The sequence below is a fragment of the Natator depressus genome, chromosome 28 (assembly GCF_965152275.1).
Source record: "Natator depressus isolate rNatDep1 chromosome 28, rNatDep2.hap1, whole genome shotgun sequence".
Lineage (NCBI taxonomy): Eukaryota > Metazoa > Chordata > Testudines > Cheloniidae > Natator > Natator depressus.
This window is the reverse complement of record NC_134261.1, coordinates 1,685,873-1,708,989: the sequence shown is the minus strand read 5'-3', so window position 1 is coordinate 1,708,989 and position 23,117 is coordinate 1,685,873. Positions and strand designations below refer to the sequence as shown.

At 60.1% G+C, this 23,117-nt stretch overlaps 1 protein-coding gene across 1 annotated transcript in view; it reads left to right on the top strand.

Moving 5' to 3' along the window:
* Nucleotides 1-2,410: 2,410 nt before the first annotated feature.
* Nucleotides 2,411-23,117, top strand: part of LOC141978773 (uncharacterized) — a 74,574-nt gene continuing 53,867 nt past the window's right edge. Inside the window, 3 exon segments of the mRNA XM_074941090.1 lie at nucleotides 2,411-2,447; nucleotides 7,063-7,164; nucleotides 7,840-7,910. Of these exon segments, the coding sequence (XP_074797191.1) occupies nucleotides 2,414-2,447; nucleotides 7,063-7,164; nucleotides 7,840-7,910 (207 nt within the window). The 5' untranslated portion in view covers nucleotides 2,411-2,413.

The following is a 23,117-nucleotide window of genomic DNA, read 5'->3' as shown; positions in this document are numbered from 1 at the left end:
ATCATAGACTATCAGGGTTGGAAGGGACCTCAGGAGGTCATCTAGTCCAACCCCCTGCTCAAAGCAGGACCGATCCCCAATTAAATCATCCCAGCCAGGGCTTTGTCAAGCCTGACCTTAAAAACTTCTAAGGAAGGAGATTCCACCACCTCCCTAGGTAACCCATTCCAGTGTTTCACCACCCTCCTCGTGAAACAGTGTTTCCGAATATCCAACCTAAACCTCCCACACTGCAACTTGAGACCATTACTCCTCATTCTGTCATCTGCTGTCACTGAGAACAGTCTAGATCCATCCTCTTTGGAACCCCCTTTCAGGTAGTTGAAAGCAGCTATCAAATCCCCCCTCATTTTTCTCTTCTGCAGACTAAACAATCCCAGTTCCCTCAGCCTCTCTATTATAGAGAACTCAGTGGTTTGAGCATTGGCCTGCTAAACCCAGGGTTGTGAGTTCAATCCTTGAGGGGGCCATTTAGGGATCTGGGGCAAAAATTGCGGGATTGGTCCTGCTTTGAGCAGGGGGTTGGACTAGATACCTCCTGAGGTCCCTTCCAACCCTGATAATCTATGATTCTATGATATGTAATAGATGTAAGGATAATACATCTTTAAGGTGATTGTACATTATATTGAGTATTGATATTTAGCGTAAGTAAAGCCAATTCAGCATTATAATTAATGCATATTTAATGTATGTATATAATATAAAGATAAAACATCTTTATACTTTAGTTTAATGGTGTATTACCGTCAATATTATAGATATCTAATACATGGGAAGATAATACGTATTTTTAATTAAATAGCTGGATGTTGTTTTTACGATTATAGATACAGAATATATGTAAAAATACATATTTCTATATATTTAATTTAACAAATATGATCTGTATAATTTAATATTCTATGCAGTTATAAACCGAATGGATATAATTAATATTTAAGATGAAATATACATCTTTATAATGAAATATTTACTATATCTAACGTCCATAAAGATAGCACCTCTTGTGTCGTATATTGGTTATAACAGATCTTTACACATTTAATGTATATAATTAACAGTGTATAAAGACAGGTTTCGGAGTAGCCGCCGTGTTGGTCTGTATTCGCAAAAAGGAAAGGAGGACTCGTGGCACCTTAGAGACTAGCCAAGATAAATCTATAATGGTTGTATATTCTATTTGATAGTTCATATGTAAAGAAAATGCATCTTGCCATTTATAGTTAACATAAAGATAAATATATGTATATTTAATGTCCTTTTGTACATTTAATATTTTAAAATTAAATACCTAGAATATTAACTAATATTTATTATATTCTAAAGTTGTGTAATCTATATGTAAGACAATACATCTTTATATGTATTTAATATAACAGACAATACATAGAAGATCTGGGTTGGAAGGGACCTCAGGAGATCATCCAGTCCAACCCCCTGCTCAAACCAGGACCATTCCCCAGTTTTTGCCCCAGATCCCTAAATGGCCCCCTCAGGGATTGAACTCTCAACTCTGGGTTCAGCATCATTGTATATTGAATATTATGTAGCTATTTTTAATATATAGAACATCTTTCCCTGTTATTTAATATAAAAACTAATATCTACAAAGATAATCTTTTATGTATATATGTAATAATATAATCGACAAAGTGAATGAACGCAAATTATTATAAATATTTTTAGGGTCCTGAATGAAAATTTTTCTCAACTTCTATGGTGTGCTGGTCAGATAATCATGTGGCATGGAGTTCCAAAAGTGAACCGAGCTTTAAATTCATTGTCTTTCCTTTGCTTTGCTCTTTTCTTGCAGCTGGCAAAGAAAAAGAACCCCCCCGTCTATTATTTTGACATAATCTCATGATTTTTTGAAGCCAATCTCGTGATTTTGCATGCGCCTGCCTCTGGGTCTTCGGGGTTGGCAAAGTCTGTGCAAGTGGCAGTTTCACTCCCGTTTCAAGTCAGTTTCTGGTATATTATGGGCCCTCGGGGCCGGGCACTGTGTGAACGCCCGGGGCCTTGCCCTGGTTCAATGTTTCCAAAAAGTTTGAGCCCAAGCTGGGGGGGGGGGGGGAACAAAAAGCGCCCCTGGAATCGCGCTTCAAGTTGCCCACATCCCCCCCACCCACCCGCCCCCAGTCCAGGGCAAACTCCCACCCCCTCTGTTGCAACCCCTCTCCCATGCCAGGATCCCCCGCTTTCCTCTCTGTGCCCCCCAGAGGCAGGACCTCTCTGCCTGCCCTTGCTTCCCCCCCCCCCCCGCATGGCTGTGTCTTGCAGCCCCCCCCCCCCACACACCAGGACTACGCTACCCACAATTCTGCCGGGCTCCCAATCTTTTAAGCCGGCAGCTGTTGGGAAGGCAGATTACGGGATTAACGTGTGTGTCTCCCCCCAATGCGCCCCCCCCATGCCAGGCACCACGATGCCAAGGAAACAGAGAGGTAGGGACCCCCTTTGCCCCCCCTCCCAACCCGGCGCCTCCGGGATACCTCTCTGCCCCACTGTGAGCTATCTCCAACTCCCCCACACCTGCCCCAGTGCGAGAGCTGGGGGCCCCCAGGTAGGAGCCATGTGTGGGGGTGAGCAGGCACGGGGCGGGGGGTTCTCCATGGGCATGAGGCGCCGGGCAATGCGCTCGCGTGTTGTTGTGTCGCACAGGGCAAAGTTTGGGGTGGCCTACAGGGGAAGAGGGGGGTTTGTGTGTTGTGTAGGAGCTGGGTTGTCAGGGGGAGTGTGTATGAGTTGGGGCAGGGAGGGGGGCTGTAGGGGACAGAGGCGGGTGCGGGGTAGTGTGGGAGAGGAGTGGGTGTGGCTGTGTGCAACTTTGTGTGTTGTGTGGTGTGGGGTAGGATGGGAGAGAGGCGGGTGTGGAAGTGTGTGACTTTGTGTGTTGTGTGGTGTGGGGTAGGATGGGAGAGAGGCGGGTGTGGAAGTGTGCGACTTTGTGTGTTGTGCGGGGTTGGATGGGGGAGAGGTGGGTGTGGGAGTTTGTTGTGTAATATGGGGTTGGATAAGAGAGTGGGGGTGTGTGTGGAGGTGTGTAGTGTTGTGGGGTTGGATGGGGGAGTTTGTGTAGTGTGGGTTTGGATGGGAGAGAGGCAGGTGTGAATGGTATTGTCGTGTTGTGGGGTAGGATAGGAGAGAGGCGGGTGTGGAGGTGTACAACTTTGTGTATTGTGTAGCGTGGGGCTGGATAAGAGAGTGGGGGTGTGTGAAAGTTTGTGTGGTGTTGTGTTGTGGGGTTGGATGGGGGAGGCGTGTGGGGTTGTGTGGTGGTGTGGGATTGGATGGGGGGCGAGGTGGGTGTGGAGATGCTGGGCGTTGTGGGTTTGTCTGGGCAAGGGGGCGTGTGTTGTGTTGTGTTGTGTTGCATGGAGCATGGCATGTCCCAAGGCGGGAGCGTTTCCAGGCCGTGCACAGTTGTGGGGTTGCATGGGAGAGCGGCAAGCGTTGAGGTGTGAGGGTTTGGGCAACACTGTAGTGGTGTGTGAGTTGCGTTGTTTGGGTACAATGGGGTGTGTGTGAGGGGGAGTTGGGCTGTATCCTCTGGGGAGGGAGGTGTATGGCTTGAGGGGGATGTGTGTGTGAGATCTAGGCGTGTGTGTGTGTGTGTGTGTGTGTGCGAGAGAGAGTTGGGGTGTCTACTTTGGAGAGCGGGTGTAGACGAGGTGTGTCTGTGGAGGGTTGTGCCCGTAGCCACTGGGCTGGGCAGGTTTTGATCATTCGCCTGTTGTGTTGAAGTTGTGGGGTGGTAGCGGAGAGGTGTGCGTTGAGGCGTTGCGGGGGCTCAGAGTGGGAGCTGCGTTGTTTGAGTGCAAGGGGGTGGGGGTGGGGGGTGAGAGCCGGGGGTCCAATTTGAGGAGTGGGGGGTGATGTGAGTTGGAGTGTGTGTGTGTGTGTGGGGTGTGTTGCCATTTCAGGCTTTGAGTGTACTGAGGGGCAAGTCAGGCGGGTGTGTGTGTGCAACAGGGTTTCTGGGTGTGGGCGGGTGTACTGGGGGTAGCGCTGACTTGGGGTGTGTGTGTGTGTCTGTGTGGAACAGGGTTTGTGGGTGTGGGCGATGTACTGGGGGTAGCAGTGGTGTGTGTGTGTGTGTGTGTGGAACAGGGTTTGTGGGTGTGGGCGGTGTACTGGGGGTAGCGGTGACTTGGGGGGTGTGTGTGTGTGTCTGTGTGGAACAGGGTTGTGGGTGTGGCCGCTGTACTGGGGGTAGCGGTGACTTGGGGGGTGTGTGTGTGTGTCTGTGTGGAACAGGGTTTGTGGGTGTGGGCGGTGTACTGGGGGTAGCGGTGACTTGGGGTGTGTGTGTGTGTGTCTGTGTGGAACAGGGTTTGTGGGTGTGGGTGGTGTACCGGGGGTAGCAGTGGTGTGTGTCTGTGTGGAACAGGGTTGTGGGTGTGGGCGGTGTACCGGGGGTAGCGGTGACTTGGGGTGTGTGTGTGTGTGTGTGTGTGGAACAGGGTTGTGGGTGTGGGCGGTGTACTGGGGTAGCGGTGACTTGGGGTGTGTGTGTGTCTGTGTGGAACAGGGTTTGTGGGTGTGGGCGCTGTACTGGGGGTAGCGGTGACTTGGGGGGTGTGTGTGTGTGTCTGTGTGGAACAGGGTTTGTGGGTGTGGGCGATGTACTGGGGGTAGCGGTGACTTGGGGTGTGTGTGTGTGTGTCTGTGTGGAACAGGGTTTGTAGGTGTGGGCGGTGTACTGGGGGTAGCGGTGACTTGGGGGGTGTGTGTGTGTGTCTGTGTGGAACAGGGTTTGTGGGTGTGGGCAGTGTACTGGGGGTAGCAGTGGTGTGTGTCTGTGTGGAACAGGTTTTGTAGGTGTGGGCGGTGTACTGGGGGTAGCGGTGACTTGGGGTGTGTGTGTGTGTGTCTGTGTGGAACAGCGTTTGTGGGTGTGGGCGATGTACTGGGGGTAGCGGTGACTTGGGGTGTGTGTGTGTGTGTCTGTGTGGAACAGGGTTTGTAGGTGTGGGCGGTGTACTGGGGGTAGCGGTGACTTGGGGGGTGTGTGTGTGTGTCTGTGTGGAACAGGGTTTGTGGGTGTGGGCAGTGTACTGGGGGTAGCAGTGGTGTGTGTCTGTGTGGAACAGGGTTTGTGGGTGTGGGCGATGTACTGGGGGTAGCGGTGACTTGGGGTGTGTGTGTGTGTGTCTGTGTGGAACAGGGTTTGTAGGTGTGGGCGGTGTACTGGGGGTAGCGGTGACTTGGGGGGTGTGTGTGTGTGTCTGTGTGGAACAGGGTTTGTGGGTGTGGGCGGGTGTACCGGGGGTAGCAGTGACTTGTGGGGTGTGTGTGTCTGTGTGGAGCAGGGTTTGTGGGTTTGGGCGATGTACTGGGGGTAGCGGTGATGTGTGTGTGTGTGTGTGTGTGTGTGTGTGTGTGTGTCTGTGTGGAACAGGGTTGTGGGTGTGGGCGGTGTACTGGGGGTAGCGGTGACTTGGGGTGTGTGTGTGTGTGTGGGGAACAGGGTTGTGGGTGTGGGCGGTGTACTGGGGGTAGCAGTGGTGTGTGTCTGTGTGGAACAGGGTTGTGGGTGTGGGCGGTGTACTGGGGGTAGCGGTGACTTGGGGGGTGTGTGTGTGTGTGGGGAACAGGGTTGTGGGTGTGGGCGGTGTACTGGGGGTAGCAGTGGTGTGTGTCTGTGTGGAACAGGGGTTGTGGGTGTGGGCGGTGTACTGGGGGTAGCAGTGGTGTGTGTCTGTGTGGAACAGGGTTGTGGGTGTGGGCGGTGTACTGGGGGTAGCAGTGGTGTGTGTCTGTGTGGAACAGGGTTGTGGGTGTGGGCGGTGTACTGGGGGTAGCAGTGGTGTGTGTCTGTGTGGAACAGGGGTTGTGGGTGTGGCCGCTGTACTGGGGGTAGCAGTGGTGTGTGTCTGTGTGGAACAGGGTTGTGGGTGTGGGCGGTGTACTGGGGGTAGCAGTGGTGTGTGTCTGTGTGGAACAGGGGTTGTGGGTGTGGGCGGTGTACTGGGGTAGCAGTGGTGTGTGTCTGTGTGGAACAGGGTTGTGGGTGTGGGCAGTGTACTGGGGGTAGCAGTGGTGTGTGTCTGTGTGGAACAGGGGTTGTGGGTGTGGGCGGTGTACTGGGGGTAGCGGTGACTTGGGGTGTGTGTGTGTCTGTGTGGAACAGGGGTTGTGGGTGTGGGCGGTGTACTGGGGTAGCAGTGGTGTGTGTCTGTGTGGAACAGGGGTTGTGGGTGTGGGCGGTGTACTGGGGGTAGCAGTGGTGTGTGTCTGTGTGGAACAGGGGTTGTGGGTGTGGGCGGTGTACCGGGGGTAGTGGTGGTGTGTGTGTGTGTGTGTGTCTGTGTGGAACAGGGTTGTGGGTGTGGGCGGTGTACTGGGGGTAGCAGTGGTGTGTGTCTGTGTGGAACAGGGGTTGTGGGTGTGGGCGGTGTACTGGGGGTAGCAGTGGTGTGTGTCTGTGTGGAACAGGGTTGTGGGTGTGGGCGGTGTACTGGGGTAGCAGTGGTGTGTGTCTGTGTGGAACAGGGGTTGTGGGTGTGGGCGGTGTACTGGGGGTAGCAGTGGTGTGTGTCTGTGTGGAACAGGGGTTGTGGGTGTGGGCGGTGTACTGGGGTAGCAGTGGTGTGTGTCTGTGTGGAACAGGGGTTGTGGGTGTGGGCGGTGTACTGGGGGTAGCAGTGGTGTGTGTCTGTGTGGAACAGGGTTGTGGGTGTGGGCGGTGTACTGGGGGTAGCAGTGACTTGGGGGGTGTGTCTGTCCGTGTCTGCTCACCCCACTGCTGGGTCCCCCCCATGCTGCCCCACCCCAGAGATGTCTCCCACCCTGGGGTCCCCTTGGAAACGCCCCCTCTGACCCTCCCCCCTCTGGACATTCGGCCCCCACCACAGGGGCCGCCCCAGAAACACCCCCCCGGCGTGCCCCACGGCGGGGCGCCCCCTGGAAATACCTCCCCTGACCAGCTGCCGCCCTCCTCCTAGGAGTCCTGCACACCCCATCTCTGGGGGGGGTGTCCCAGAAACAATCCCTGCTGCATGCATGCCCCCCCGCGCCCCCCCGCGCCTCGCCTGACCCCCCATCTGCCCCCACCAGAGGCCCAGGCCGCCCTGCGCCCGACGCCGGACCAGAGCTTCCGGCAGAAGGCCCAGACCCTGCTCAGCATCTTCCACAGCCGGCTCTTCCAGGCCCTGCTGGGTAGGTGTGGGGCTGGGGGCGGGGCTTAGGGGCTGGGGGCGGGGCTGATGGAAGGGGCGGGGCTTAGGGATGGGGTAGTAGTTGGGGGCACTGTGTGGGGCAGGGCTGAGGGATGGGGGAGGGACTGACTGAGCAGGGGGTGGGGCTCCCAGATTGTGCGGGGAGGGGTCCGCGGGCGGTAAAGGGGAGTCTGGGGGAGGGGCTGAAACAGCAAGGGTGGGGCTTGGGGAAGGGGGCGGGGCGTAAATGGTGGGGCGGTGCTTGACGTGAACCCGAACCGGCTCGCCTGGCTTAGCCCCCTTCGAGGGTGCGGGGCGACCTGCCCCCCCATGCCTGGGCAGCGGGGGGGGGGGCGGTGGCCCGGGGCCCAGGGCTATAATTAGGGTTTAAATCTCCGTTAATTAGCTCTGACCTGGCTGGGGGCAGGGGAGGAGGCCGAGGACCAGCCTCTAAGGAGCTTTCAGACAAAGTGGCTCGGCTCAGCGGGCCTGGCCACGGCTTAGCCAACCGGCCCCCGCGGCCGGATCGGCACCACGGGCCCCTCCAGCCCCGTGTCGCTCCTCCAGGCCTGGCCTCCGCCAGCAGGGGGCGCTGTGGCGGGGTGGGGGGGGGCCAGAAGGGGTGGAAAAACTCCCCACCCCGGGGCAGTAAAGTCCTGGCGTCTTCCCTCCCCAGACATCCAGGAGGTCTACGAAGCCACTGTGACGGACACGCAGCCCCTGACTGCGCGCAGGGCGCGGGCCAAGGTAAAGAGCCTCCGGGGGGCCGGGCGTCCCCTGCGCCGCCGTCCGGCCGTCCATCAGTTTGTCCGTCCAGCCATCCGCGTACACGGCTATCCGCCCGTCCCTCTGTCCGTCCACCCACCCCGTACACGGCTTTCCGCCCGTCCCTCTGTCCGTCCAGCCATCCGCGTACACGGCTATCCGCCCGTCCCTCTGTCCGTCCACCCACCCCGTACACGGCTATCCGCCCATCAATCCATCCACCCACCCCCGTACACGGCTTTCCATCCGTCCGTCCGTCCATCAGTTTGTCCATCCAGCCATCCGCGTACACGGCTATCCGCCCGTCCCTCTGTCCGTCCAGCCATCCGCGTACACGGCTATCCGCCCGTCCCTCTGTCCGTCCAGCCATCCCGTACACGGCTTTCCGCCCATCCATCCGTCCATCAGTTTGTCCATCCAGCCATCCGCGTACACGGCTATCCGCCCGTCCCTCTGTCTGTCCAGCCATCCGTGTACACGGCTATCCGCCCGTCCCTCTGTCTGTCCAGCCATCCGCGTACACGGCTATCCGCCCGTCCCTCTGTCCGTCCACCCACCCCGTACACGGCTTTCCGCCCGTCCCTCTGTCCGTCCAGCCATCCGCGAACACGGCTATCCGCCCGTCCCTCTGTCCGTCCACCCACCCCGTACACGGCTATCCGCCCATCCATCCATCCACCCACCCCCGTACACGGCTTTCCATCCGTCCGTCCGTCCATCAGTTTGTCCATCCAGCCATCCGCGTACACGGCTATCTGCCCGTCCCTCTGTCCGTCCAGCCATCCGCGTACACGGCTATCCGCCCGTCCCTCTGTCCGTCCAGCCATCCCGTACACGGCTTTCCGCCCATCCATCCGTCCATCAGTTTGTCCATCCAGCCATCCGCGTACACGGCTATCCGCCCGTCCCTCTGTCTGTCCAGCCATCCGCGTACACGGCTATCCGCCCGTCCCTCTGTCCGTCCACCCACCCCGTACACGGCTTTCCGCCCGTCCCTCTGTCCGTCCACCCACCCCGTACACGGCTATCCGCCCATCCATCCATCCACCCACCCCCGTACACGGCTTTCCATCCGTCCGTCCGTCCATCAATTTGTCCATCCAGCCATCCGCGTACACGGCTATCCGCCCGTCCCTCTGTCCGTCCACCCATCCGCGTACACGGCTTTCTGCCCATCCATCCGTCCATCAGTTTGTCCATCCAGCCATCCGCGTACACGGCTATCCACCCGTCCCTCTGTCCGTCCAGCCATAAGCGTACACAGCTATCTGCCAGTCCCTCCGTCCATCCACCCATCCGCGTACACGGCTATCCGCCCATCCATCCATCCACCCACCCCCGTACACGGCTTTCCGTCCGTCCATCTGTCCATCAGTTTGTCCATTCAGCCATCCGCGTACACGGCTATCCTCCCGTCCCTCTGTCCGTCCACCCATCCGCGTACACGGCTATCCACCCATCCATCCATCCACCCACCCCCGTACACGGCTTTCCGTCCGTCCGTCTGTCCATTAGTTTGTCCATCCAGCCATCCGCGTACACGGCTATCCGCCCGTCCCTCTGTCCGTCCACCCATCCGCGTACACGGCTATCCGCCCGTCCCTCTGTCCGTCCACCCATCCGTGTACACGGCTATCCGCCCATCCATCCATCCACCCACCCCCGTACACGGCTTTCCATCCGTCCGTCCATCCGTTCACGCATCCGCGTACACGGCTATGCGTCCATCCATCCATAAATATCCATCCGGCCATCCATCAGTTTGTCCGTCCACCCATCCCTGTACACGGCTATCTGCCCGTCCGTCCATCCATCCATCCCTCCCTCCCTCCCCATACACAGCTATCCGTCCAGCTGTCCGTCCATCCACCCATCCCTATACACAGTTGTTTGTCCGTCCACCCATCCCTGTACACGGCTATCTGCCCATCCATCCATCCCCATACATAAATATCCGTCCGTCCATCTATCCCTCCCCATACACAGCTATCCGTCCGTCCATCCATCCCTCCCCATACACAGCTATCCGGCCGGCCGGCCGTCCACCCATCCCTGTACACGGCTATCCGTCCATCCATCCCCATATATAAATGTCCGTCCGTCCACCCATCCCTATACACAGTTATCCGTCCGGCCATCCATCAGTTTGTCCTTCCACCCATTCCCGTACACGGGCTTTCCGTCCGTCCATCCACCCATCCCTATACACAGTTATGTGTCCGTCCGTCCACCCATCCATCCCCGAACATAAATATCCGTCCGTCCATCCATCCCTCCCCATACATAGCTATCTGGCCGGCCGGCCATCCATCCATCCATCCCTCCCCATACACAGCCATTCACCTGTCCACCCAGCCCTATACACGGCTGTCCATCGGTCCACCCAGCCCTATTCTCAGCTATCTGTCTGTCCGTCCATCCATCCCCCATACATAAATATCTGTCCGGCCATCCATCCTCTTACACAGCTATCCATCCCCATACATAGCTATCTGTCCATAGAGTCATAGAAGATCAGAGTCAGAAGGGACCTCAGGAGGTATCTAGTCCAACCCCACTTAAATCATCCCAGCCGGGGGTCAAGCTGGGCCTTAAAAACCTCTAAGGAAGGAGATTCCACCACCTCCCTGGGGAACCCATTCCAGTGCTTCACCACCCTCCTCGTGAAATAGTGTTTCCTAATATCCAACCTAAACCTCCCTCACTGCAACTTCAGACCATTGCTCCTTGTTCTGTCATCTGCCACCGCTGAGACCAGCCGAGCTCCATCCTCTTTGGGACCCCCCTTCAGGCAGTTGGAGGCTGCGATCAAATCCCCCCTCACTCTTCTCTTCCGCAGACTAAATAACCCCCATTCTCTCAGCCTCTCCTCGTAAGTCATGTGCCCCAGACCCCTGATCATTTTCATTGCCCTCCACTGGACTCTTTCCAATTTTTCCACATCCTTCTTGTCATATGGGGCCCCAAAACTGGACACAGTACTCCAGATGAGGCCTCACCAGTGCCAAATAGAGGGGAACGATCACGTCCCTCGATCTGCTGGCAATGCCCCTACATATACAGCCCAAAATGCCGTTGGCCTTCTTGGCAACGAGGGCACACTGCTGACTCATATCCAGCTTCTCGTCCACTGTAACCCCTAGGTCCTTTTCTGCAGAACTGCTGCCGAGCCATTCGGTCCCTAGTCTGTAGCGGTGCATGGGATTCTCCCGTCCTGAGGGCAGGACTCTGCACTTGTCCTTGTTGAACCTCATCAGATTTCTTTTGGCCCAATCCTCCGATTTGTCTAGGGCCCTCTGTATCCTATCCCTACCCTCCAGCGTATCTACCTCTCCTCCCAGTTTAGTGTCATCTGTGAACTTGCTGAGGGTGCAGTTAACTCCGTCCTCCAGATCATTAATGAAGATATTGAACAAAACCGGCCCCAGGACCGACCCCTGGGGCACTCCGCTTGATACCGGCTGCCAACTAGACATGGAGCCATTGATCACTCCCCGCTGAGCCCGACAATCTAGCCAGCTTTCCATCCACCTTATTGTCCATTCATCCAGCCCATACTTCCTTAACTTGCTGGCAAGAATACTGTGGGAGACCGTGTCAAAAGCTTTGCTGAAGTTAAGGAACAAGACGTCCACTGCTTTCCCCTCATCCGCAGAGCCAGTTATCTCGTCATAGAAGGAAATTAGGTTAGTCAGGCATGACTTGCCCTTGGTGAATCCATGCTGACTGTTCCCGATCACTTTCCTCTCCTCTAAGTGCTTCAGGACTTTGAGGACCTGCTCCGTTTTAATTCCAGGGACTGAGGTGAGGCTGACTGGCCTGTAGTTCCCCGGATCCTCCTCCTTCCCTTTTTTAAAGATGGGCACTACATTAGCCTTTTGCCAGTCGTCCCCCCGTCCATCCATCCATCCCCTTACACAGCTATTTGTCTGTCTGTTCATCTATCCATCAATCTGTGCATCCCCATGCATATCGATCCGTCCATCGATCTGTGCGTCCCCATACACAGCTCTCCAGCCGTCCATCCATCGAGCCCCAGGCATAGCTATCCGTCTGTCCGTCCGTCCATCCATCCCTCCATCCCCATACACAACTATCAGTCCATCCATCCCTATAAATAAATATCTGTCTGTCCATACATACATAAATCCATCGGTTCACTTCCGTATGTGTCTGTCAGTCAGTCTGTCCCCATACTCAGGTGTCCGTCCATCCATTCATCCCCACCTATCCCTAGCTGTCCATCCGTCCCCATCCCCAGCTGTCCGTCCGTCCGTCCATCCATCCATATACACAGCTATCCATCCGTCCGTCCGTCTGTCCGTCCCCATACAGAGCTATCCATCCCCATACACGTCAGTCCGTCCATCCCTGTACGCAGCTGTCAGTCCATCTGTCCCAACGCATCCGTTCATCCCCATTCACAGCTCTCCGTCTGTCCTCCCATCCATCCGTCCCTGTGTGCATCGCTCCATCTGTCCTTCCATCCGTCCCAGTGTGCGGCTGTCCGTCCATCCCCATCTATCCGTCCAGCCCCATACACCATCCGTCCATCCCTGTACACAGCTATCCGTCTGTCCATCCATCTGCCCATACCTGTACACAGCTACCCATCCGTCCGTCTGTCCATCCGTCCGCCCATCCCCATACACAGCTACCCGTCCGTCTGCCCATCCCCATACACAGCTACCCGTCCGTCCGTCCACCCGCCCATCCCCATACACAGCTACCCGTCCGTCCGTCCGTCCGTCCGCCCGCCCATCCCCATACACAGCTACCCGTCCGTCCGTCCGTCCATCCATCCGCCCCTCCCCATACACAGCTACCCGTCCGTCCGTCCGCCCGCCCATCCCCATACACAGCTGTCCGTCCGTCCGCCCGCCCATCCCCATACACAGCTGTCCGTCCGTCCGCCCGCCCATCCCCATACACAGCTGTCCGTCCGTCCGCCCGCCCATCCCCATACACAGCTACCCGTCCGTCCGTCCGCCCATCCCCATACACAGCTACCCGTCCGTCCGTCCGCCCATCCCCATACGCAGCTACCTGTCCGTCCGTCCGCCCATCCCCATACGCAGCTACCTGTCCGTCCGTCCGCCCATCCCCATACGCAGCCATCCGTCCGTCCGTCCATCCATCCGTCCATCGCCATACACAGCCATCCATCCGTCCGTCCATCCATCCACCCCATACGCAGCTGTCCATTTGTCAATCCCCATATGCATCAGTCCATCTGTCCCCATATGCAGCTGTCAGGCCGTCCGCCACCATATGAAGTTGTCCATCCCTGTACGCAGCTGTCTGTCTGTCCATTCATCCATCCATCCATGCCCATACACAACATTCTGTCCAGCCATCCCTGTACGCAGCTGTCTGTCCATCCTTCCCCATCTCTCTATCCGGCCATCCAGCCCCACACACAGCTATCCATCCATCCATCTATCCATCCATACGCAGCTATCCGTCCATCCCCATACCCAGCTGTCTGTCTGTCCGTCCATCCCCATACCCAGCTGTCAGTCCAGCCAGCCAGCCAGCCAACCCCGTACGCAGGCATCCGTCCGTCCCTCCATCCCTCCATTCCCGTACGCAGCCATCTGTCCGTCCCTCCCTCCATTCCCGTACGCAGCCATCTGTCCGTCCCTCCATCCGTCCATCCCCATACTCAGAAATCTGTCTGTCTATGAATTAGAAAAGAAGGGGTGCGGGGTGGGGGGTTAAGGACCCAGAATGGACTCGCTTGCAGTGGGAATGACTCAGGACTCCTGGGTTCACTCCCCAACCCCTGGAGACTGAGAGTTCTGGGGGATCTTTAATGGTCACGAGCTTTCGATTTCCTGTCTGAAAAAAATTATCTCTAGCTCCAGTGTGGGGCCAGGCCCGCCTGCCAGGGGAGAGCGCCCCTTGCCCCACAGAGCCCCCTAGCGCTGCCCTGGGGCCAGCCCTGCCTGCCAGGGGAGAGGCCCCCTGCCCCACAGCACCCCCTAGCCCTGCCCTGGGGCCAGCCCCGCCTCCCTGGGAAGAGCGCCCCTCATCCCGCTCCCTGCCCCACAGCGCCCCCTAGCGCTGCCCTGGGGCCAGCCCTTCCTGCCAGGGGAGAGCGCCCCCTGCTGAGCCCCCGCCCCACTCCCTGCCCCACAGTGCCCCCTAGCACCGCCCTGGGGCCAGCCCTTCCTGCCAGGGGAGACCGCCACCTGCTGAGTCCCCTGCCCCGCTCCCTGCCCCACAGTGCCCCCTAGTGCTACCCTGGGGCCAGCCCCGCCTGTCAGGGGAGAGCGCCCCCTGCTGAGCCCCCCGCCCTGCTCCCTGCCCCACAGTGCCCCCTAGCGCTGCCGTGGGGCCACCCCACGTGCCTGGAGAGCGTGCCCCCTGCTGAATTCCCCGCCCCACTCCCTGCCCCCGCAGCGCCCCCTAGTGCTTCCCTGGGGCATTGGCATCAGTACTGGGATGTAACAATCGGGGTGTAGGAGGGGGACGATGTGGGCGGGTCTGTACCAATGGGGAGCAGTAGGGGGGTGGGAGGTACCAATGGGAGTGTGGGAAGGGGTTCAGCTAGAAAGAACATTTCTGCCCCTAATCCTGCCCCTGCCCCATTTCCCATGGTGCCATGGGGGGAGGGGGGGCAGGAGCGGCTGGATTCCATTAGAGGGTGATTAAGACGGTTTGTGGGCTGGGGGGAGCGGTGGGGGCCCCCTGGGAGGATGTCGTTAATTGAATGATGTGATGGCGATTAATCTTAGCCTCACACCTATGGGGAGAGAGACGGGGGAGGAGTGTGGGGACGGGACATGGGCCTGTCCCCTCTAGGGGGCGCTGGCTCCCATCCGGCCCCAGGGCGGGGACTGGCTGGCTCAGGGGGGCAGGGAATGGGGCAGGGGCCTGTCCCCTCTAGGGGGCGCTGGCTCCCACCTGGGCCCAGGGCGGGGACTGGCGGGCTCAGGGGGGCGGGGAATGGGGCAGGGGCCTGACCCCTCTAGGGGGCGCTGGCTCCCCTCCGGCCCCAGGGCGGGGACTGGCTGGCTCAGGGGGGCAGGGAACGGGGCAGGGGCCTGTCCCCTCTAGGGGGCGCTGGCTCCCATCCGGCCCCAGGGCGGGGACTGGCTGGCTCAGGGGGGCGGGGAATGGGGCAGAGGCCTGTCCCCTCTAGGGGGCGCTGGCTCCCATCCGGCCCCAGGGCGGGGACTGGCTGGCTCAGGGGGGCGGGGAATGGGGCAGGGGCCTGTCCCCTCTAGGGGGCGCTGGCTCCCACCTGGGCCCAGGGCGGGGACTGGCGGGCTCAGGGGGGCGGGGAATGGGGCAGGGGCCTGTCCCCTCTAGGGGGCGCTGGCTCCCATCCGGCCCCAGGGCGGGGACTGGCGGGCTCAGGGGGGCGGGGAATGGGGCAGGGGCCTGTCCCCTCTAGGGGGCGGTAGAAGTCGGTGGAGTCTCCAGCCGGCCGTGTGTGAGGGGTGTGTGGGTGTGAGCTGGTCAGTGGGCAGTTTTGTGGGGTAGTGCAGGGGATTTCTCGCTGTCAGACCCCGTCTGGCACACCCCTTGGCTCTCTGGCTGGCGCTTACACACCCAGATTGTGCCTCTCTGGCTCACACCGCACGGATTCTCTCTCTCTGTCTCTCTCTCACACACACAGATCGTCTCTCTTACACACACACTTATTGTGTGTCTGTTACACACTCACCCACACTGATTTTCTGTTTCACAAACACTCACTGATTGTCTCTCTCTCTCACACACACACTGCTTGTCTCTCTGACACACCCACCGATTGTGTCTCTGATACACACATTGTGAGTCTCACACCTACATTGATTGTGTCTCTTACACACCCAGCTTGTGTCTCTGTTTCACACCCAGGGTGGTTGTTTTTCTCTCTCATTCACACTCACACACACTCTAATTGTGTCCCTGTCTCACAAACACACACTGATTGTCTCTCTCTCTCTCTCTCACACACACACACTGCTTGTGTCTGTCTCTCTCACATACACACTTCTTGTCTCTCTTACTCACCCACCGACTGTGCCTCTCTTATACACACATTGTGAGTCCCACACCTACATTGATTGTGTCTCTTATACACACAGATTGTGTCTCTGTTTCACACCCAGGGTGGTTGTCTCTCTCTCTCTCTCTCTCTTACACACACACTACTTGTGCCTCTCTTACACACCCACCAATTGTGTGTGTGTGTGTCTCTCTCTCTCTCACACACACACACACACACATTGTGTGTCTTACACCTACATTGATTGTGTCTCTCACAAACACAGATTGTAGCTCTGTTTCACACCCAGGCTGATTGTGTGTGTGTGTGTGTATCTCTCACACACACACACTGCTTGTGTGTCTGTCACACACACCCATGTATCTGTCACCAGTCCAGTCTCTCCCAGCACGCAGGGGGTTAGCCCCCTCCCGCCCCCCCGGCTCTGATTCGCTGCCAGGACCAGGCTGGCCCCACGGGGCGGGTGCCCGGCCCTGCCCGCTGCTCTCCGGCTCCCCCCGCGGCCCCATAGACACCCCCCCCAGCCCAGCGTAGACTCCGCGCATCTCTCCTTCCACCTCTCCCCCGCCCCGGGAGAGCTCCCTCCAGCCCGTCTTCCTCGGTCCTGCCCCATTCCCACCTCTGCCACCCCCCTCCATCCTACCAGCCCCCGTCCCCCCCTCTGCCGCCTTCCTCCATCCCTCCATCCTTCCACCCCCCGTTCCCCCCTCTCCCACCTTCCTCCATCCCGCCTTCCTCCATCCCTCCATCCTTCCACCCCCCGTTCCCCCCTCTCCCACCTTCCTCCATCCCGCCTTCCTCCATCCCTCCATCCTTCCACCCCCCGTTCCCCCCTCTCCCACCTTCCTCCATCCCTCCATCCTTCCACCCCCCATTCCTCCCTCTGCCGCCTCCCTCCATCCTTCCATCCTTCCACCCCCCGTTCCCCCCTCTGCCGCCTTCCTCCATCCCTCCATCCTTCCACCCCCCGTCCCCCCCTCTGCCGCCTTCCTCCATCCTTCCGCCCCCCGTCCCCCCCTCTGCCACCTTCCTCCATCCTTCCGCCCCCCGTTCCCCCCCTGCCGCCTTCCTCTATCCCTCCATCCTTCCAGCCCCCGTCCCCCCCCTCTGCCGCCTTCCTCCATCCCTCCATCCTTCCACCCCCCGTTCCCCCCTCTCCCACCTTCCTCCATCCCGCCTTCCTCCATCCCTCCATCCTTCCACCCCCCATTCCTCCCTCTGCCGCCTTCCTCCATCCCTCCATCCTTCCACCCCCCATTCCTCCCTCTGCCGCCTCCCTCCATCCTTCCATCCTTCCACCCCCCGTTCCCCCCTCTGCCGCCTTCCTCCATCCCTCCATCCTTCCACCCCCCGTTCCCCCCTCTCCCACCTTCCTCCATCCCGCCTTCCTCCATCCCTCCATCCTTCCACCCCCCGTTCCCCCCTCTCCCACCTTCCTCCATCCCGCCTTCCTCCATCCCTCCATCCTTCCACCCCCCGTTCCCCCCTCTCCCGCCTTCCTCCATCCCGCCTTCCTCCATCCCTCCATCCTTCCACCCCCCATTCCCCCCTCTGCCGCCTTCCTCCATCCCTCCCTCCATCCTTCCGCCCCCCGTCCCCCCCCCGCCGCCTTCCTCCATCCCTCCATCCTTCCACCCCCCGTTCCTCCCTCTCCCGCCTTCCTCCATCCCGCCTTCCTCCATCCCTCCATCCTTCCACCCCCCATTCCCCCCTCTGCCGCCTTCCTCCATCCCTCCCTCCATCCTTCCGCCCCCCGTTCCCCCCCGCCGCCTTCCTCCATCCCTCCATCCTTCCACCCCCCGTTCCTCCCTCTCCCGCCTTCCTCCATCCCGCCTTCCTCCATCCCTCCATCCTTCCACCCCCCGTTCCTCCCTCTGCCGCCTTCCTCCATCCCTCCCTCCATCCTTCCGCCCCCCGTTCCCCCCCCGCTGCCTTCCTCCATCCCTCCATCCTTCCACCCCCCGTTCCCCCCTCTCCCACCTTCCTCCATCCTTCCACCCCCTATTCCTCCCTCTGCCGCCTCCCTCCATCCCTCCATCCTTCCGCCCCCCGTCCCCCCCCCTGCCGCCTTCCTCCATCCCTCCATCCTTCCACCCCCCGTTCCCCCCTCTCCCGCCTTCCTCCATCCCGCCTTCCTCCATCCCTCCATCCTTCCACCCCCCATTCCCCCCTCTGCCGCCTTCCTCCATCCCTCCCTCCATCCTTCCGCCCCCCGTCCCCCCCCCGCCGCCTTCCTCCATCCCTCCATCCTTCCACCCCCCGTTCCTCCCTCTCCCGCCTTCCTCCATCCCGCCTTCCTCCATCCCTCCATCCTTCCACCCCCCATTCCCCCCTCTGCCGCCTTCCTCCATCCCTCCCTCCATCCTTCCGCCCCCCGTTCCCCCCCCGCCGCCTTCCTCCATCCCTCCATCCTTCCACCCCCCGTTCCTCCCTCTCCCGCCTTCCTCCATCCCGCCTTCCTCCATCCCTCCATCCTTCCACCCCCCGTTCCTCCCTCTGCCGCCTTCCTCCATCCCTCCCTCCATCCTTCCGCCCCCCGTTCCCCCCCCGCTGCCTTCCTCCATCCCTCCATCCTTCCACCCCCCGTTCCTCCCTCTCCTGCCTTCCTCCATCCTTCCACCCCCCCGTTCCCCCCTCTGCCGCCTTCCTCCATCCTTCCACCCCCCATTCCCCACTCTGCCGCCTTCCTCCATCCCTCCGTCCTTCCACCCCCGTTCCCTCCTCTCCCGCCTCCCTCCATCCCTCCGTCCTTCCACCCCCCGTTCCCCCCTCTCCCGCCTCCCTCCATCCTTCCGCCCTCCATTCCTCCACACACCACCACCTTCCATCCCCTATTCCTCATTCTGCCGCCTTCCCCATCCCTCCATCCTTCCACCCCCCATTCCCCCCTCTGCCGCCTTCCTCCATCCCTCCTTCCTTCCGCCCCCCATTCCTCCACCTGCCGCCTTCCTCCATCCTTCCGCCCCATCCCTCCATCCTGCCGCCCCCATTCCTCTTTCTGCTGCCTTCTTCCATCCCTTCTTCCTTCCACCCTCCATTCCTCCGCACAGCGCCTTCTTCCATCCCCTATTCCTCATTCTGCCGCCTTCCTCCATCCCGCCATCCTTCCGCCCCCCCATTTCTTCCTCTGCCGCCTTCCTCCATCCTGCCATCCTTCCCCCCCCATTTCTCCCTCTGCCGCCTTCCCCATCCCTTCTTCCTTCTGCCCCCTATTCCTCCCTCTGCCGCCTTCTTCCATCCTTTCTTCCTTCTGCCCCCTATTCCTCCACACACCACCTTCTTCCATCCCTCCATCTTTCCACCCCTTTTTCCTCTGTACGCCACCTTCCCCATCCCTCCATCCTTCCACCCCCCATTCCTCCACCTGCCGCCTTCCTCCATCCCTCCATCCTTCCACCCCCCATTCCTCTGTCTGCCGCCTTCCTCCATCCCTCCATCCCTCCATCCTTCCACCCCCCATTCCTCCACCTGCCGCCTTCCTCCATCCCTCCATCCTTCCACCCCCCATTCCTCCACCTGCCGCCTTCCTCCATCCTTCCATCCTTCCACCCCCCGTTCCCCCCTCTGCCGCCTCCCTCCATCCTTCCGCCCCCATTCCTCTGTCTGCTGCCTTCTTCCATCCCTTCTTCCTTCCACCCTCCATTCCTCCGCACACCGCCTTCTTCCATCCCCTATTCCTCATTCTGCCGCCTTCCTCCATCCCGCCATCCTTCCGCCCCCCATTTCTCCCTCTGCCGCCTTCCCCATCCCTTCTTCCTTCTGCCCCCTATTCCTCCCTCTGCCACCTTCTTCCATCCCTTCTTCCTTCTCCCCCCTATTCCTCCACACACCACCTTCCCCATCCCTCCATCCTTCCACCCTCCATTCCTCCCTCCATCCCTCCATCCTTCCACCCCCTATTCCTCATTCTGCCGCCTTCCTCCATCCCGCCATCCTTCCGCCCCCCATTTCTCCCTCTGCCGCCTTCCCCATCCCTTCTTCCTTCTGCCCCCTATTCCTCCCTCTGCCGCCTTCTTCCATCCTTTCTTCCTTCTGCCCCTATTCCTCCACACACCACCTTCTTCCATCCCTCCATCTTTCCACCCCTTTTTCCTCTGTACGCCACCTTCCCCATCCCTCCATCCTTCCACCCTCCATTCCTCCCTCTGCTGCCTTCCTCCATCCCTCCATCCTTCCACCCCCTATTCCTCCACCTGCCGCCTTCCTCCATCCCTCCATCCTTCCACCCCCTATTCCTCCGCCTGCTGCCTTCCTCCATCCCTTCTCCCTTCCTCTCTTCCTCCGCACGCTGCCTTCCCCCAGCCCTTCTCCCTTCCACCCCCTCCGCTCCCCGCCTGCGGTCCCCACCCTTCCCCTCCCTCCCTCCCTCTCTTCCTCCGCCCGGCGCCTGATTCCATCCCTCCTTCCTGCCTCGTCCACCGCGCTCGGCTGCCCTCCGCCCGCCGCCTGCCCCCATCCCTTCTTCCTCCCGCATCCCCCCTCCGTCATCCCGCTCCTTCCCCCCCATCCCCCCCTCCATCTCTCCCTCCGGCAGATCCCCCCCCGCCTCCCCCCCCCACACCCTGCACCTCGGGGGGAGCAGGCAGCCGCGCGCCGGTGGGGAGGGGGGGGCCGGGAGCCTGCGTGCGGCGGAGGAGGAGGGGGGGCAATTGAAGGCGAGTGGGGGCAATTAATTCCCCGGCCCCCCGGAATATCTGATGTGCTGCAGATCCCTCCCCAGCCATGGATTGTCTCTGCATAGTTACCACCAAGGTAGGGGGCCCTGGGGGTCGCCGCGGTGCTGGGGGGACGGGCTGGGGGGGTCTCCATGGTGCTGTGGGGCACTGGGGTGCTGGGGGGGGCCTCAGGGTCTCCATGGTGCTGTGTGGGGCGCGCTGGGGTTCTCCATGGCGATCTGGGGGTGTTGGGGGGCTGAGGGTCTCCATGGTGCTGGGGGGGGTGATCGAGGTCTCCCTGGTGATGTGTGGGGGGGTGAGGGTCTCCTTGGTGATGTGGGGATGCTCGCGGTCTACCTGGTGTTGTGGGGGTGTCTCTGGGGTGCTGGGGGGACTGAGGGCCTCCATGGTGCTTGGGGGGCCTCTGGAGTGCTGGGGGGCTGAGGGCCTCCATGGTGATGGGGAGTGCCGAGGGTCTCCATAGAGCTGTGGGGGGGGGTGAGGGTCTCCATGGTGCTGGGGGTCTCCATGGTGATGTGGGGGTGTTGGGGGGCTGAGGGTCTCCATGGTGCTGGGTGGGGGGTGCTCGAGGTCTCCCTGGTGATGTGTGGAGGGGTCAGGGTCTACCTGGTGATGTGGGAGTGTCTCTGGGGTGCTGGGGGGACTGAGGGTCTCCATGGTGTTGGGGGGGCCTCTGGGGTGCTGGGGGGGGGCTGAGGGCCTCCATGGTGCTTGGGGGGCCTCTGGAGTGCTGGAGGGGCTGAGGGCCTCCATGGTGATAGGGAATGCCAAGGGTCTCCATAGAGCTGTGGGGGGGGGGGTGAGGGTCTCCATGGTGCTGGGGGGAGGGCGCTGGGGGTCTCCATGGTGATGTGGGGGGGATAAGGGTCTCCATGGTGATGTGGGGGTGTCTCTGGGGTGCTGGGGGGACTGAGAGTCTCCATGGTGATGGGGGGAGGAGTCTCTGGGGTGCTGGGGGGGCTGAGGGCCTCCATGGTGATGGGGGGGCCGAGGGTCTCCGTGGTGCTGTGGGGGGCACTGGGGTTGTCTATAGTGATCTGGGCGTGTCTCTGGGGTGCTGGGGGGACTGAGGGTCTCCATGGTGCTCGGGGGGGGGCTGAGGGTCGCTGTGATGCTTGGGGGGGTGCTCGGGGTCTCCATGGTGATGAAGGGGCTGAGGGTCTCCATGATGGGGGGGGTGAGAATCTCCATGGTGCTGGGGTGGGGGTCGGGGGGTGTTGGGTGTCTCCATGGTGCTCGGCGGGGGCTGGGGCCCTCCATGGTCCTGTGGGGGGGGTCTCCATGATGCTGTGTGGGAGGGCTTGGGGGGGTCTCCATGATGCCTTAGGGGGGTGGCTGGGGGTCTCCGTGTGGGTGGGAGTGTTTCACGGTCTGCAAGGTATTGGCGTGGGGGGAATCTCTATGGGACTGGGGAGGCCTGGGGGCTCTCTATGGGGCTGGGAGCTGGCTATGGGGCTGGGAGGGGGTGCAGGGGGATTCTCCGTGGGGCTGGCCTCTGAATAGTGTTGGGAGGGGATTCCTGAAGACTCGCTGTGGGGGAGGCCATGGGCGCTCCCTGGGGTGGTGGGAGGCTTCGGGAGGGGCTGAGGGGGAGCTGGAGGGGCTCTGTTGCTCGGGGTGGCTGAGGGTCTTTCTGTGGGGCTTGGCGGGGTCTCCATGATGTTAGCAGCAGGTCTGGGGGTCTTCACCATGCTGGGGCTTTGTGTGGGTGGGTGGTTTGGGGGCTGAGGCGGTCTATGGTGGGGTGGGAGGCTGGGTGTTCTCTATGGGGCTGGGGGCTCTCTATGGGGCTGTGAGGGGTTCTGGGGGGTCTCTATGGGGCTGTGGGGGGAGGCTGGGGGTCTCTGTGGTGCTCCCCGCTGCCTAGCCAGTCCTCCCACACTCGCTCCCTCCCTGCATGCTGCCCCTGCTGGCTGGAGGTCGGGTGGGCCTGGTGTGTGTGTGTGCGCGTGTGTGTGCGCGTGTGTGTGCATCACATCCCCTGCCCCCAATTTCGGGGCAGCTGGGGGGCTCACTCTGCTGAACACCCCACCTCCTCTGGGGGCCGGGGCTCTCTGCTAACAGTCCACCCGGCATGTTGGCTCCCCCTGGCTGGGTGTGCGTGTGGGTGTGGGTGTACCTGCGTGTATCTGCAGTGTGTATGTGTGCCCTTGAACAGTGTGTGTACTCAGGGTGTGTGTGTGATTGTGCGTGCACGTTGTGTGAATTTGTGTGTGTGTGTGCTGTGTGAGAGTCTGACTATTTTTGTGTTCAGTGTGTGTGTGTGTATTTGTGTTCACGTGTGGTTGTGGCTATTTTTGTGTTCAGTGTGTGTGTGTGTATTTGTGTTCACGTGCGGTTGTGGCTATTTTGGTGTTCAGTGTGTGTGTGTGTGTGTATTTGTGTTCGCGTGCAGTTGTGGCTATTTTGGTGTTCAGTGTGTGTGTGTGTGTGTGTGTATTTGTGTTCGCGTGCAGTTGTGGCTATTTTGGTATTCAGTGTGTGTGTGTATTTGTGTTCGTGTGCGGTTGT